The sequence below is a fragment of the Harmonia axyridis genome, chromosome X (assembly GCF_914767665.1).
Source record: "Harmonia axyridis chromosome X, icHarAxyr1.1, whole genome shotgun sequence".
NCBI classification, from domain to species: Eukaryota; Metazoa; Arthropoda; class Insecta; order Coleoptera; family Coccinellidae; genus Harmonia; species Harmonia axyridis.
In genome coordinates, this window is record NC_059508.1 from 9,309,717 (window position 1) to 9,322,831 (window position 13,115).

A 13,115-nucleotide genomic window follows, 5' to 3' on the forward strand; every position below is an offset into this window, starting at 1 on the left:
GTGGTTTGCGTTTTTGCTTCTGGCAGCGACGATCATGTGGCCCGATGTACGAGAGCTCAGATGATTTGCATACTGATAGTCGGCATGTCGCATCAAGATCAGAACAACCTCATAGCGGTTCGTTGAATTTTCATTACTCTTTTCTATCTTTATATCGATGTGCTTTATATTTATTGTCACTTGTAGACTTAGATATTGCTTCTTTTCGAATTTCGAGATTTTTTTCTGCATCTGCACTTACTGTGTTTTTCATTGATGTTTTTTTCTAAACTTTTTACCAGTGATATATTTCATGTGTTCGATGATTTTTGACTGATATATCGAACTTTTTAACTAATTTTTTGATGATAATATTTAACTTTTTGGTACTTTTTTCGAGTTTTTGTGCGAGTTATTCCAACTTAGGAAATATTTCGAATTTACTGAAAGAGCGGGAGAATATATACGATAACTTTGTAATTTGAGTTTGCCACATGAACATATTCGTTAATTTAATTTGAATTGTTTGGGCGAAACTTGGTTTTCCATCGGTTTATTCATGGTAATTATAATACTTTCACCGATCGTTAGCTTTGAATTTTGAATTTGTTACTTTAGCTATTCAGTTAATACGGGTTTTGATGTTTGATATTATTTTATATTCGAATTTATCAGTTGGAATTAATGAAACCTTCGAATAATCTTTCATTGTAATGAGCCGCATTGTTTATTTTGACCTCGTTTCAATTTATTTCCTTTTAATTGGCAATAAATTTTATTTTTCATTGTAACTTTTCAGTAAGTAACTTTTTTTTGTAAGTGTGACTTTTTCGAATTGATGTTAGAACTTGCTCTCTATGTTTTATTAAGTTTTGAAACTTCAATTATCTCAGAGTATTTTGATGAGTTTTCTAAATGTTCTCCATTATTTGAAATATATTATTTGGGAATTTGAAATTATCGGCTAACAGTGTTTGAAATACCGAAACCTTCGCCATTTTGCAACAAATTGTTCATAGTTCTCAAAAGATAATGAATGTCATTCAACTAACTTCATTTGAATGCAAAAGTGGTCATTTCATAGCTATCGTAGGTTCTTCAAAAGAACATTGTAATCGTGTAATACGAATTTTTCAATGTTAATGCACTTTTAACAATTTTTTTTGCAAATATTACAGTTTGAGTACACGAAAAGGATACTTTGAAAACTCAATTTGAATTGATTCAATTTCGAAAATGTTTTCCATTGATTCGATCTTCGTAATTATGAAACTTGGATCGGTTGTCCACTTAGAATTTTGAATGCGTTTTTCTATAAGTCGGTGAAATATTTTATTTGTCAATTAAATCTTATTTCGCGATGGAATATATTTTGGAATATACTTCCATACAATCAATCTACCGAATGAGTGGTCGAAATACTATTGATTATTCCAAGGATATTCAGAGGATTCGACAATATACTATGGTAATTGTTCCAATTGAGATCACATTAAAACCTTTCTCGTACGAGTGATATTGATTGATGTTATTTTCTTTCGATACGATATTTAGAAATTGTCTTCTCTCATTCTTCGGATTTCAGTAGTTTTTAAGTAATATTTTTAATTTCCCGATTGTTTTTCGATATTGGAGATCTGTTTATATTCCTCCTTCCTATAATTTGAGATCTCAAGTTTATAATTGATTGTTAGGAACTTGAAATTGTTGCTTAATGATGAAGAGAGATTTTTTCTAAATTATAAGAAAGCTTTTTGAAAAATTCATGGAGGGTACCGACGCATCCGCCATTTTGCACAAAATTAATTAGCTGACCGAATTTTTCTCTAAGTATCTCAAGTTTTATTTAACGGGTTTAAAAAATTCTCAATGAGTTTTATTACAAAATGGCTGTCCTAAGAATGGAATAATATGTTTTCAATTGAAAATTGTAGCTATTCTCAAACTCTTAAAAAAAATTGGGTAATTGAAAAAATCAAAGAAAGAATCAAGGAAAAAAAATATTTTTCTTATTCTGTGGGAAATCTGTCAATTATTCTGCCTCATCTTGTAGAAAATAAACGTGCGAGAACGGGAGAATATAAACCACCACTGTGCAGTTTGAGTTTCCGATATGAACATATTCGTAAATTTAATTTGAATTGTTTGGGTGAAACTTTGTTCTCTATTGGTTCATTCATGGTGATTATAATACTTTGATCGATCGTTCGCTTTGAATTTGATACTTTAGCCAGTAAATACGTGTTTTGATGTTTAATCTTATTTTATATTCGAATTTATTAATTGGAATGGATTGAAACCTTCGGACAATCTTTCATTCAAATGAGCCGCATTGTTTATTTTGACCATAATTTAGTTTATTTTTTTTAATTGGCAATAAATTTCATATAACTTCTTAGCTAATTCATTCTTTCGAATATTTAGAAGTGTGACATTTTCGAATTGATGTTAGAAATTGCTCCTATGTTTTACTAACATTTTCAACTTTAGTTATCTTCGAGTAATTTGATAAATTTTCTGAATATTCTCCATTATTTGAAAAATATTATTTAGGAATTTGAAATTAACGTTTAACGGTGTTTGGAAATACCGGAGCATTCGCCATTTTGCAACAACTTGTCCATAGTTCTCAAAAGATAATGATTGACATTCAACTAACTTCATTTGAATACAAAAGTGGTTTTTATTTGGTAGCTATCGTAGGTTTTTCAAAAGAACATTGTAATCGTTTACGGATTTCTCAATGTTAATGTACCATTAACAATTTTTTTTGAAAGTTTTACAGTTTGAGTTCACGAAAAGAATTGATTGAACCTTCGGATATCTTCAATTGAATTAAGCAGCATTGTTTAATTTGACCTCGTGTTATTTTTAATTGGAGGTAAATTTGATTTTTCACAGTAATTTTAGTTAGTTTCTTCTTTTAAATATTTAGGAGTTTAACATTTTCGAATCGATGTTAGAAATTGCTCTCTATGTTTTATTAACTTCTCTAACTTCATTTATCTCCAAGTACATTGATGAATTTTCTGAATATTCTTCATTATTTGAAATATATTATTTGAAATTAACATTTAACAGTGTTTGAAAATACCTGCACCTTCACCATTTTGCAACAAATTGTCTCGAAAGATAATGAATGACATTCAACAATCTTTGATTACAAATGTGGTTTTTACTTGATAGCTATCGTAGGTTTTTCGAAAGAAACAATGTATTCGCTTACGAATTTTTGAATGTTAATCTACAATTAAATTTGTTTTTTTTGCAAATTTTACAGTTCGAGTTCACGAAAAGGATAGTTGGAAAACTTGATTTGAATTAATCAGTTTTCCACTTAGAATTTTGAATTCGTTCTTCTAGAGTCTAGACAATATTCTTTTCGACATTCAAATCTTATTTCGATAATATTTTGAAATGAAATGGAAATTCCATACAACCTATTTATCGATTTTTCGAGGATATTCGGTGGATTCTATAATATAATATGATAATTGTTCCAATTGACATCACATAAAGACTTTTTTGTTAGAGTGATATTGATTGATCTTATTTTTATTCGATACGACATTTAGAAAGTATCTTATCTCATTTTTCAGATTTCAGTTTTCTTTGGAAATTTTTTTTATTTTCCGATTGTTTTTGGTTACTAGAAAGCTGTTTATATTCCTCCTCTTTATATTTTGAGATCCCAAGTTGATGATTAATTTCAGGAACTTGAAATTTCTGCTTAATGATGAAGAGTAGCCCTTTTCAAATATTTTTAGGCAGGTACTGGCTCCTTCGCCAATTTGCACAAAACTTATTGGTTGGCCGAATTTTTCTCGAAGCATTTCAAATTTCATTTAACTGGTTTCAACAATTATTCATTAAGGATTATTATTAAATGGCTGTCCTCAAGATGAAATAATGATGTAATTGGAAATTGTAGCTATTCTCAAATCCTCAAAATAAAATCGACTAACTTAAAAAAATTATTTAATGTGAAAGAAAAATATTTCTTTTATTCTATGGAAAATCTGTCAATTATTCTGCCATATCTTATTGCAAAATGTCGTGCGAAAATATATTAGATTCACACAGATTTCATAGTTATATTTTATTATTATTTATTGGTACTCGGAACTCTCTTGTCATGGATTTATCTATTATCTGTCAAATTTGTGATACAGAAAATAGTTCTGCCAATCAACATATTTTAATGCAAAACTCACTTAACGATATTAATGGAAATATTCCATTTATTTAAATAAAAATTAAATGAATAAGGGAAAATAATGTTTTGAATTCATGGAACTACACTCATATAATCAATAACTTTTCAATATTTCTGAGATATGTTTTCAAGGTAATTTTCCCATTATATCCCATTGAAATGTTATTAGTGGAAGAACCGTGGTTCTTGTATTGATTCGATGTTTCCATTACAAAACAATCTTCAGAAATTATCGACAGTCATGATATTTTACTCCCTTAGCTAAGTACATATCAATATTCATCATGTTTCACCGTAAGAGACATTTACTTCAATATAACTTGAAAAGAACCTAATGGGTAATATAATATCGAATAGGTAAATACCCTAAAGTGGTATTTTGTGTTCTATTATTCATTTTATTTGGTAAAACATCTTGAGTATTCTTAATGGTATGTATGAATCATTTATTCGAAATTATTTCTAACAAGGAAAGATCATTTTGGTATATCTAAAAATATACGGAGGTTTATAAAGAGTTAGTTTTTCTCCTGAAATCACCATTCAAAACGAAAAAAAGAAGTGTTGTGGAAATTACAAAGTTGGAGTGAACAAGGTCAGTATTTATATTTTGAAACATTTAACTGCTTTTTTTGAGTTTTCTTTTTTTCCTTGGAATTAATTATTTGAAATATTTAGTTTGACATTAAAAAAGAAAAATGCTACTGACTATGTCGCTGAAAAACACATCACACGTATCAAAAGGCTGTTCAATACGAAAAACCCAAAGTCACAAATTTGATCAGCATCCTCAATAATATCAATCAATGCAACCAATCATTTTACTGATGAGTCGATTCATTTTGACAATTTATTGTCCAAATTGTTTTGTCAGTTTGATGTGAATGCTGCTCTAAAATTATACCACCGCTTTGTAGTCCGTATAATGCTTTCGACAAAAAACAATGATTAGTTCAATTCGCATTTCAATCTAATTCGTTATGATAAAATTAGTCGACTTCAGCTATCCAAAACCAGTTTTTTCGACTTTGAATAGAATGGAGAACTAGTGCATAAAATGAAAAAACAATTACTGTGCTGAAATCAGTATAAAAATACCTTTCAAATGAGGTATCACTCACCCCATCTTCCCTATTCAAAATTTGGGGGTGAGGGTTGTAGTAGCAAGGGTTGAAGCGCTATGCGTCCGTAACCTACATCTTAAGTTGTCCCCCTCGAAACAGAAATCGACCTGTCCGAGCATTTCTATCGAAAAACTTTATTTCGTCTGTAATCTCGTCTGTTTCGTTTTCAAATGGCCACCCTGTATAATAAAACATCATGTGAAATTGGCTGCGAAAAATTGTGACAAAATATAGAAAAAGCTTACTGAAAATTTTCAGACGTTCGCAAAGAATTTGAAATTTTTCGTCTTCATAAATAATTTTGTGGGCGAGCACATTAGCCGAAGTGGCGTGGTGTGGGCCGACGTGATCCTTGCAGGATACAATTATCCTTATTCCTGTATCCGTTCTAACCAAGGAATAGCGTAATGTCACAAATTTATTGCGTGCAAAATTGCCGGAGGCTCGAAGATTGAATCGGCCAAATTGTAGGTATTATATTTTCGAGGCAGCGTTTATCGCACAGACCCAAAAGGAAATGCAATCGCTAAGGGCGAAAATTGAGCATTGCATGCCATTTGATTAGGATTAGACTAATGAAGACTTGCCTGAAACTGTATAATTGAAAGTTATTCAAGAACGATTCTATTATAATTTGGCACCCGTTCAGAAATCGAAGAGACGCTAATAGATTTCGAAGAATATAAAATATTTCAAGTTCTCACTGAACTTTTTTATACTTAAGGTTGAAATGTTTGTTTTATGATTCAAAAATTGAAAATATTGAAAAACTACAATGTAGATTATTATTCAAAGAAATGATGTGAAAACCCAACTAAAAACAGTCATGTGGTGGTGTTCCCTCTTGCGCCCCATTATGAAACCATCCTTTACTTTTCTGATTGGGAATGTCAGACGAACGCTTGGTTTCAGACATTAATAACATTGTAGTTGAAATGGCGTCAAACGCAAATGAAAATATCGTAAACAAGACTTTGGAGTTACTCCAACCTGAAGGCTGATAAGAAGTATAGTCAAGATGTTTTGGACAGGTGAATTGGGCCATAAAATGTTATAAGACGGAATGTATCGTTATGGATCTCTTCAATTTGAATTTGGAACAAATAGAAATTTCTACTTGAAATAACATTTTATAAATTATGTTTATATTATAAAAAAAATTCGAATATGAATTGAAATATATTATGTAGATTTGATGATGCTGAAATTCAATGTATTTTAGCCCCACGTTGGGCGCCAATCGTTATGGATCTCTTCAATTCGAATTTTGAATATTTTTTTAAATAGATCCAAACAAATAGATATTTCTACTTGAAAAAACTCTTTTCTCTCAGTTGGTTTCAGGGAAAGTATTAAATTCATTCTTTCTTTTTTAAAACAACAAACTCATCTACCTCACCTAATTACTTAACTATTAAAAACGAAATTTATACAAACTTTGAAAACACTTATCTGAAAAATGTTCTTTTCCATTTAGTCCTGTTCTATAATATTTTCTTTCAGAATGAAACACCTTTTCCGTACTACTTGAATTCAAATTCCATAGTCTTTCAAAATTCAGCTCCAAATTCCAATTCCAAACTTTCAATTCTATCGAAATTAAATTCAACTTGTCTCAAAAAAATCTCCAAACTTATCACAATTTTCTGCTTCACATATCCCCCCAATTTTTGTTTGGCTATCGTTAATTTTCGAATTTCATTTCTGCTTTTGATGCTCCAATTTGATCTATGACACTGTCACACAATTGTGAATTTTCTTTTTCTTACTTAACTACCTATCTTATATAACAGACTCATCACCTTCTTTTTCTGAATTTGAATATTATGTATAAAACCAAATGTTCATCTATGAAACCAACTGCAATATTCGAATTGTTTTCAATTATACTTGAAATTTGATGACTATAAGTTTTTGTTTGAGAAATCCCTAACAGTTTTTATATTCTACTCTCTTTATCTTAATCTCGATCTGAAAATTGATCAAAGAATTTGTGGCAACTATTGGTACCTAATCATTTTATGAAATACGTTGGACCCTTTCACCATTTCAATGACCAAAACGTTGCGACTATAATATTACTAAGTAACATAGTAACCCGAACACCTACTAAGAATTATTTTCTTTGAATAATTCTTTTATACAATATTGTCATCACAAAACAACAAAAATTTTCGGATTTTTATCTGGATTTTTTCGATAAACGATAGCTAATTAATTAAATTTGAAAAAACAGTATAGTCAGGATTGTCATTGATCGTGTGTATCATCAATAAACGTTGTGTGCAAGTGTTAAAGAGGCTCAGAGTGCGAAGAAATCCAAATTATCGCTAATTAACAAGAGTATTGTTGGACTAATTTGAGCATGCCAGAATTAATTTGCTGCCATGGCCACCACGGTCTCCAGATTTGTACCCAATTGAATACGTGTGGCACATGATTGGTAGCAGACGCAAAAATTTACTGCAGCCAGCTCAAACTTTGGCTGTGCTCCGACACAAGATTCAGGTGGCCTCGAATAAGATATCCCAGGAGGATATTATTCACTCAACCTGAGATATCCTGTGAATAAAGATTATATGCCAAGGCTTATTAATTGATGTAAAAGACACCATGGCACATTGACATATTATTAAGCATAAATTGTCTGAACTTCTTCTATTCGCAAGATATTTGAAATTTTGATAATTTGTTCAATACGACCCTCTTAACATTTGTGCAAATTATTACTGACATGAAGCCATTTTAAACGGGTGTTGGGTTTTTATGTCACTTAGTATATGCATATATAAATATAATAAAGTGCGGTAACTCAACTACTAACACTTCACTCAATAAGTCCATAATATCTACTACAAAGCTCCTCTAAATTTTCTGTGAAAAGATTCGTCTTGGATTTGGAAATAGCCTTCAACTACACATATCGTGTAGTTTTTAGATATTCTTCGAAACAACTGCTGAATTCGGGTGAATAGAGTCTGAATAACACTCATCAAGATATTTTCTCCATAAAAAACAGTGCCATCTGAGCGTTAGGTCCAAGACTTATTGAGTGACGTGGTAAGTAGGTTTATTCAAATGTTGACATTCTGAATGAAATATACTACTCTATGTTTTACCCAATTCGAATCGGTGTCGTAGTTCTTCTTGAAGAAGTCGATTAAGATATTTGGCTTTCAATTTATTCATTGGTCTTCTGGTTATGATGACAGCATGCTTTGAAGGCCAATGAATTTGGAAAACTGTGGATTGAAATCGACTATCAAAATTTATTATTCTTCTCGGTCATCATTCCATTTCTGAATGTGATCTTTTCACCCTTTTGACCGGAAACGCTTAGCCTTTCCCAAAATTGTGAACCATGTAGTCAGTTTGATGCCTGCCCCCCTCTCCAAGTTAATCTATGTCTCTTTTACCCCTCTTGCTTGTTAAATGCCCCCACTAACTTACTCTGAGTGTTTTCTCTATATGTTTACAGATGAACCATCGCCTTTTGCATTTCTACTCGTTCATTGTTGTTTTTTCCATTATTGCTTGTTCCTTAGTTTTTCAGCATTTATAAATTTACTCTAGGTTGTTATTGAGTTAACAAAGCAGAACGAGGATGATAACTTCAGGGAAAAACTGCTTAAATATTGGAGAACATGGTGCATCTTTGTACGTTCTGATCGCACTCATTACTACATGGTAAAAATGTTAACAAGTAAAAATAAAGATAAGGTAGGTTCTATGTGTTGTATAGATTTCATTGTGAGGATGTGATCAAAAACGTGACCAACTGGGATACTTTCAATTCGAAAATTCACACGATTCACATTGATATCATTTTTGAAAATGCATGATTGTCGTCTTAGATGGTTTATTCATATATAATGGATTGCGCAAGTCCAAAACATAAAAATTTGGTTTTTATGAATTGAATTGATACTGTAATTAATATCAATTTACTATGAATTTTCATTGTTTATTATGTCTCTGATCATCAGATACACATCTTATACTTATGACTAGTTGCTACAGATATATAGAATGTCTATAAACAGATGTGGAAGTTTATGGAATTCGACTTTTTTCGGCAAAATTTAGGAACGGTTTTTAAATATTTTCAAGCTTTGAAAAGATCGGTATTTTGACATTTTTAGACTTCAAGAAAAGTTATTTTTTTCAAGAATATGAAATTAATGATCAATGTTATTCTAATTACCTGTTTTATTAACAAGGTGGCCTACATTGAACAGTTTATCCCAATATTTCCATAAGTATGATATTTTCTGGAAAGATCATACTTACAGAAATATGAGACTGGACTGTTTTACGTATAGAATGATCTAAAATTGGAGGAACAAGGGAAAATGAGAGAGTCCTTGGACAATTTTAAGAAATAGAGATTTCAAAAACATGGGTGTGCAAAGTCTTTGTTTTCGAGATACAGGGTGTTTCTTGTAGTCTTTCAGATGATTATATCTGGAAATATTTTCGATGTAATGGACTGTATAAGCACTCCTAGCACTTTCTTGGTTTCCAACGCTATGGAACAGAAAGGTCACTAGTTTTCTTGTTCAAATAAACTTGACTTCAACTTGAAACATGGACTTTTCCTCTGGCACTTTCTTGGTTTCCAATGATGTCTTCTTTAAAACAGGAACAGAAAGGTCACCAGTCTTTCGATGTAACGATTTCACACTAACCAGAATGCGGTACACGTAGAACCATGGAAATATTTTCGATATAATGGACTGTATAGAATAATAAGTCAGTTTATTGAATCTTTATTGATCTTCGCTACAAATTGGGCAAATAAGTAACAAAACTTGTAATTCATTTATTCATCACAGTTTACTAACTGGATCGTGGGTTATCAGAGAATTGTTTGAAATATTTTAATCGAAATCGGTAGCAGATAACACAAAAAAGAGAACAAGAAAACAAAAAGTGTAGTTCTGGACCAAAGTTTGTTTTTAAATTTTTTCAAACTAAACTACCAGTAGCCCACCAGAAAAAGTTCTGAATGAAAGAAGCGCCCACACAGCATGAAGAATTATTTGTCAAATACATATTCATGAAATAACTGTAGGTAAGGTTTGAAATATTTCATAAATCTATAGTGAAAATTTATATGAAATGATTTCATGGAAAATTCTACTCACGGTGAATATCTGTCAAATCTTTGGAAAATATTTTAATGAAATCTTTCTGGAAAATATTATGAAATGGTGTACTGCGATATTTTATATTGTGTGGGCAGACACCGTTCCAGAAAAATATCACCCTGTATATTTGCATTCAAAATTATCATATCACACGATGAAAACTTTATATTGGAATATTTGAGCCAAATTTAAGTTAAATATCTCTGTGAACGGAAGGTGCTATAAAAAAAATTATCATCTTGTATTTTGAATAAAGAGCGTTCGCGAGCCAATGTTTGAAGGACTTTTTTCTTAAAATGATCCGAGGAATCAGTTATTTTAGTTTGTACCTCCAATTTAGGAAAAACCTGTATATTAATGAAACGATTGTTGTGAGAATATTCATAATTAATATATTATTATTCAAAATTAATAATTTTATTCGCTATGCTGAAACAAATTCAGAATGTAACCCAGTGTAGAATGCCGGATATCCTTTCAAAATTGATAACCGATATTTCATAACCCATTCTTTCCTGATTCGCTCACAGAATCGAGATTGAAATCACAGAGGCTACCATCACCAATTCCCCATATATATCTAGGAAAATACTTCTCGAAGCTATTTCCGAGGACACTTTCCGAATCTCGTCGTCTGGGATAGTTCTGGACTGGTTCTGTCCCCTTATTCCAAATTGAGAAGCCCGAAGATCTGACTGAAAATCGATGCCAGTGCAGAGTGACGAAATGTGTAATCTAGTTCTGTATAAACATCGCTTCAACGGGAACAGAAAAATGTTAAATCCTTTTCTGGTCCTTCGATGCGGATATGTCTCTTGAAAGAATCGGAATACCGCGAGTTCTCCTACGTTAAATCTTAGATTGGTCGGATATTATAACAGGAAATAACTTCATAATTGCATCAGCTTGGAAACACTTCCAATCGAACGCGAGATATACTAGTTCGCTTGGATCTCGATGGAAAAAAAATGACCCAACAGGCGACCGCATAATTTCGATTCAGGAAACTACACCGACTTAACGTGTTTCGAACATGTTATAATTAAATGCCACCTCTAGTCCTCATCCTTCAATGTCAGTTTAAATTATGTCATGATTGTATCCGGCTACCGCAGGACTATATAGATTTTAATACAAGTCTATAACAAAACAGGAGTAAAATGGATAATAATTGCAACAACCTGAATACACTCCTATGGCTCCTCCTCTTTCAGAATAGTAGCCAATTGAATATATTATAGTATCACGTAAACTTTAAAGAGAGATATTCAGAGTGGCCACTTTTTTAATGGTATTGTATTGGTAACTTTAAAACCATAAGAGTTAGAAGGTCGGTCAAATGGAGAAAAAGTTGCATGCATAGAAGCATTATCAAGCAGTTCAAACAAATCGAGATTATCAGGGCCGGTTATTGAGATATCATGAGAAAATTGAATATTGTCATTTTGATTTTTCTTTCTTTCCCACTTTATTTTGAATATTATCAAAAAATAATACAGGTATTTTTTGTTCGACAGTAAATTATCCTCAATTTGACGTAATCAGATTTCGTATCCAACGTTTCGTGCTCTCTGGGCCACCCTCAACCTCATTTTTTTCAATACGGACCTGTATATTTTATGACACTTTTCGAAATAACTTTTAACGCTGAATTCGACGATATATCTATGTCTCTTTTACCCCTCTTGCTTGTTAAATGCCCCCACTAACTTACTCTGAGTGTTTTCTCTATATGTTTACAGATGAACCATCGCCTTTTGCATTTCTACTCGTTCATTGTTGTTTTTTCCATTATTGCTTGTTCCTTAGTTTTTCAGCATTTATAAATTTACTCTAGGTTGTTATTGAGTTAACAAAGCAGAAAGAGGATGATAACTTCAGGGAAAAACTGCATATTTTATGACACTTTTCGAAATAACTTTTAACGTTGAATTCAACGATATATCATACAACGTCATTCAAAGTTGATTTTCAGGTGATTTGACTCTCTATATTCTCCACCTGTAATATACTAGCCAAGAAAATTATCAACTATGATGACGTGATCGTAGAATCCTTCGTCGGTGTTTGAATAAATAAAATAAAATGATCATTTAATTAATATCCTCACGGACCACACTGGTTTATGCCAATCATAAGAAAGACAGTGATAGATGTGTGTAGCTGCTGCCAATGAAAGTAACCAAATCGGCACCAGGCGGAACGTGGACTATTTCAGCCAATAGAATCAACCAAATCGACACATTTTGATTAAAAAGACGATCTGCTATTGATAATTACCGGGATTTATTTGAAAGTTAGGCAATACATTCCTTGGCTTCAATTAATTATGTATAAAATTAACAATTGTCACTTTTACTTTATGCTGCTAGGAGCATTTACATTTACAGCAGACGGCTATTACAGGTTTTCTATTTTTTTTGCCTCTATAGACCATAATGACAAGTCTGTCTCATAGAAGTTATTATATAATCAGTTTTAATTTAGAAAATCTTTCAGCGCAGCGGTTGCAGTTATAACCAGAATGGTCAAAATTAGAAAACATGCAGTTTTAATCTCCGGAAAACTGGATGCAACGCTATTGAATTTCATGAGTACTAATTCCATAAGTTCCTTGATGGAATTTGTTTTCCGCATTTCAGATTT

The 13,115-nt window shown here is 31.6% G+C and overlaps 1 protein-coding gene across 1 annotated transcript in view; it reads left to right on the top strand.

Annotated features, from left to right (window-relative positions):
• Positions 1-13,115, top strand: part of LOC123686215 — a 131,753-nt gene continuing 118,638 nt past the window's right edge. Inside the window, exon 1 of the mRNA XM_045626229.1 lies at positions 1-117. Coding sequence (XP_045482185.1) covers positions 61-117 — 57 coding nt within the window. The 5' untranslated portion in view covers positions 1-60. The remainder of the gene's footprint in view (positions 118-13,115) is intronic.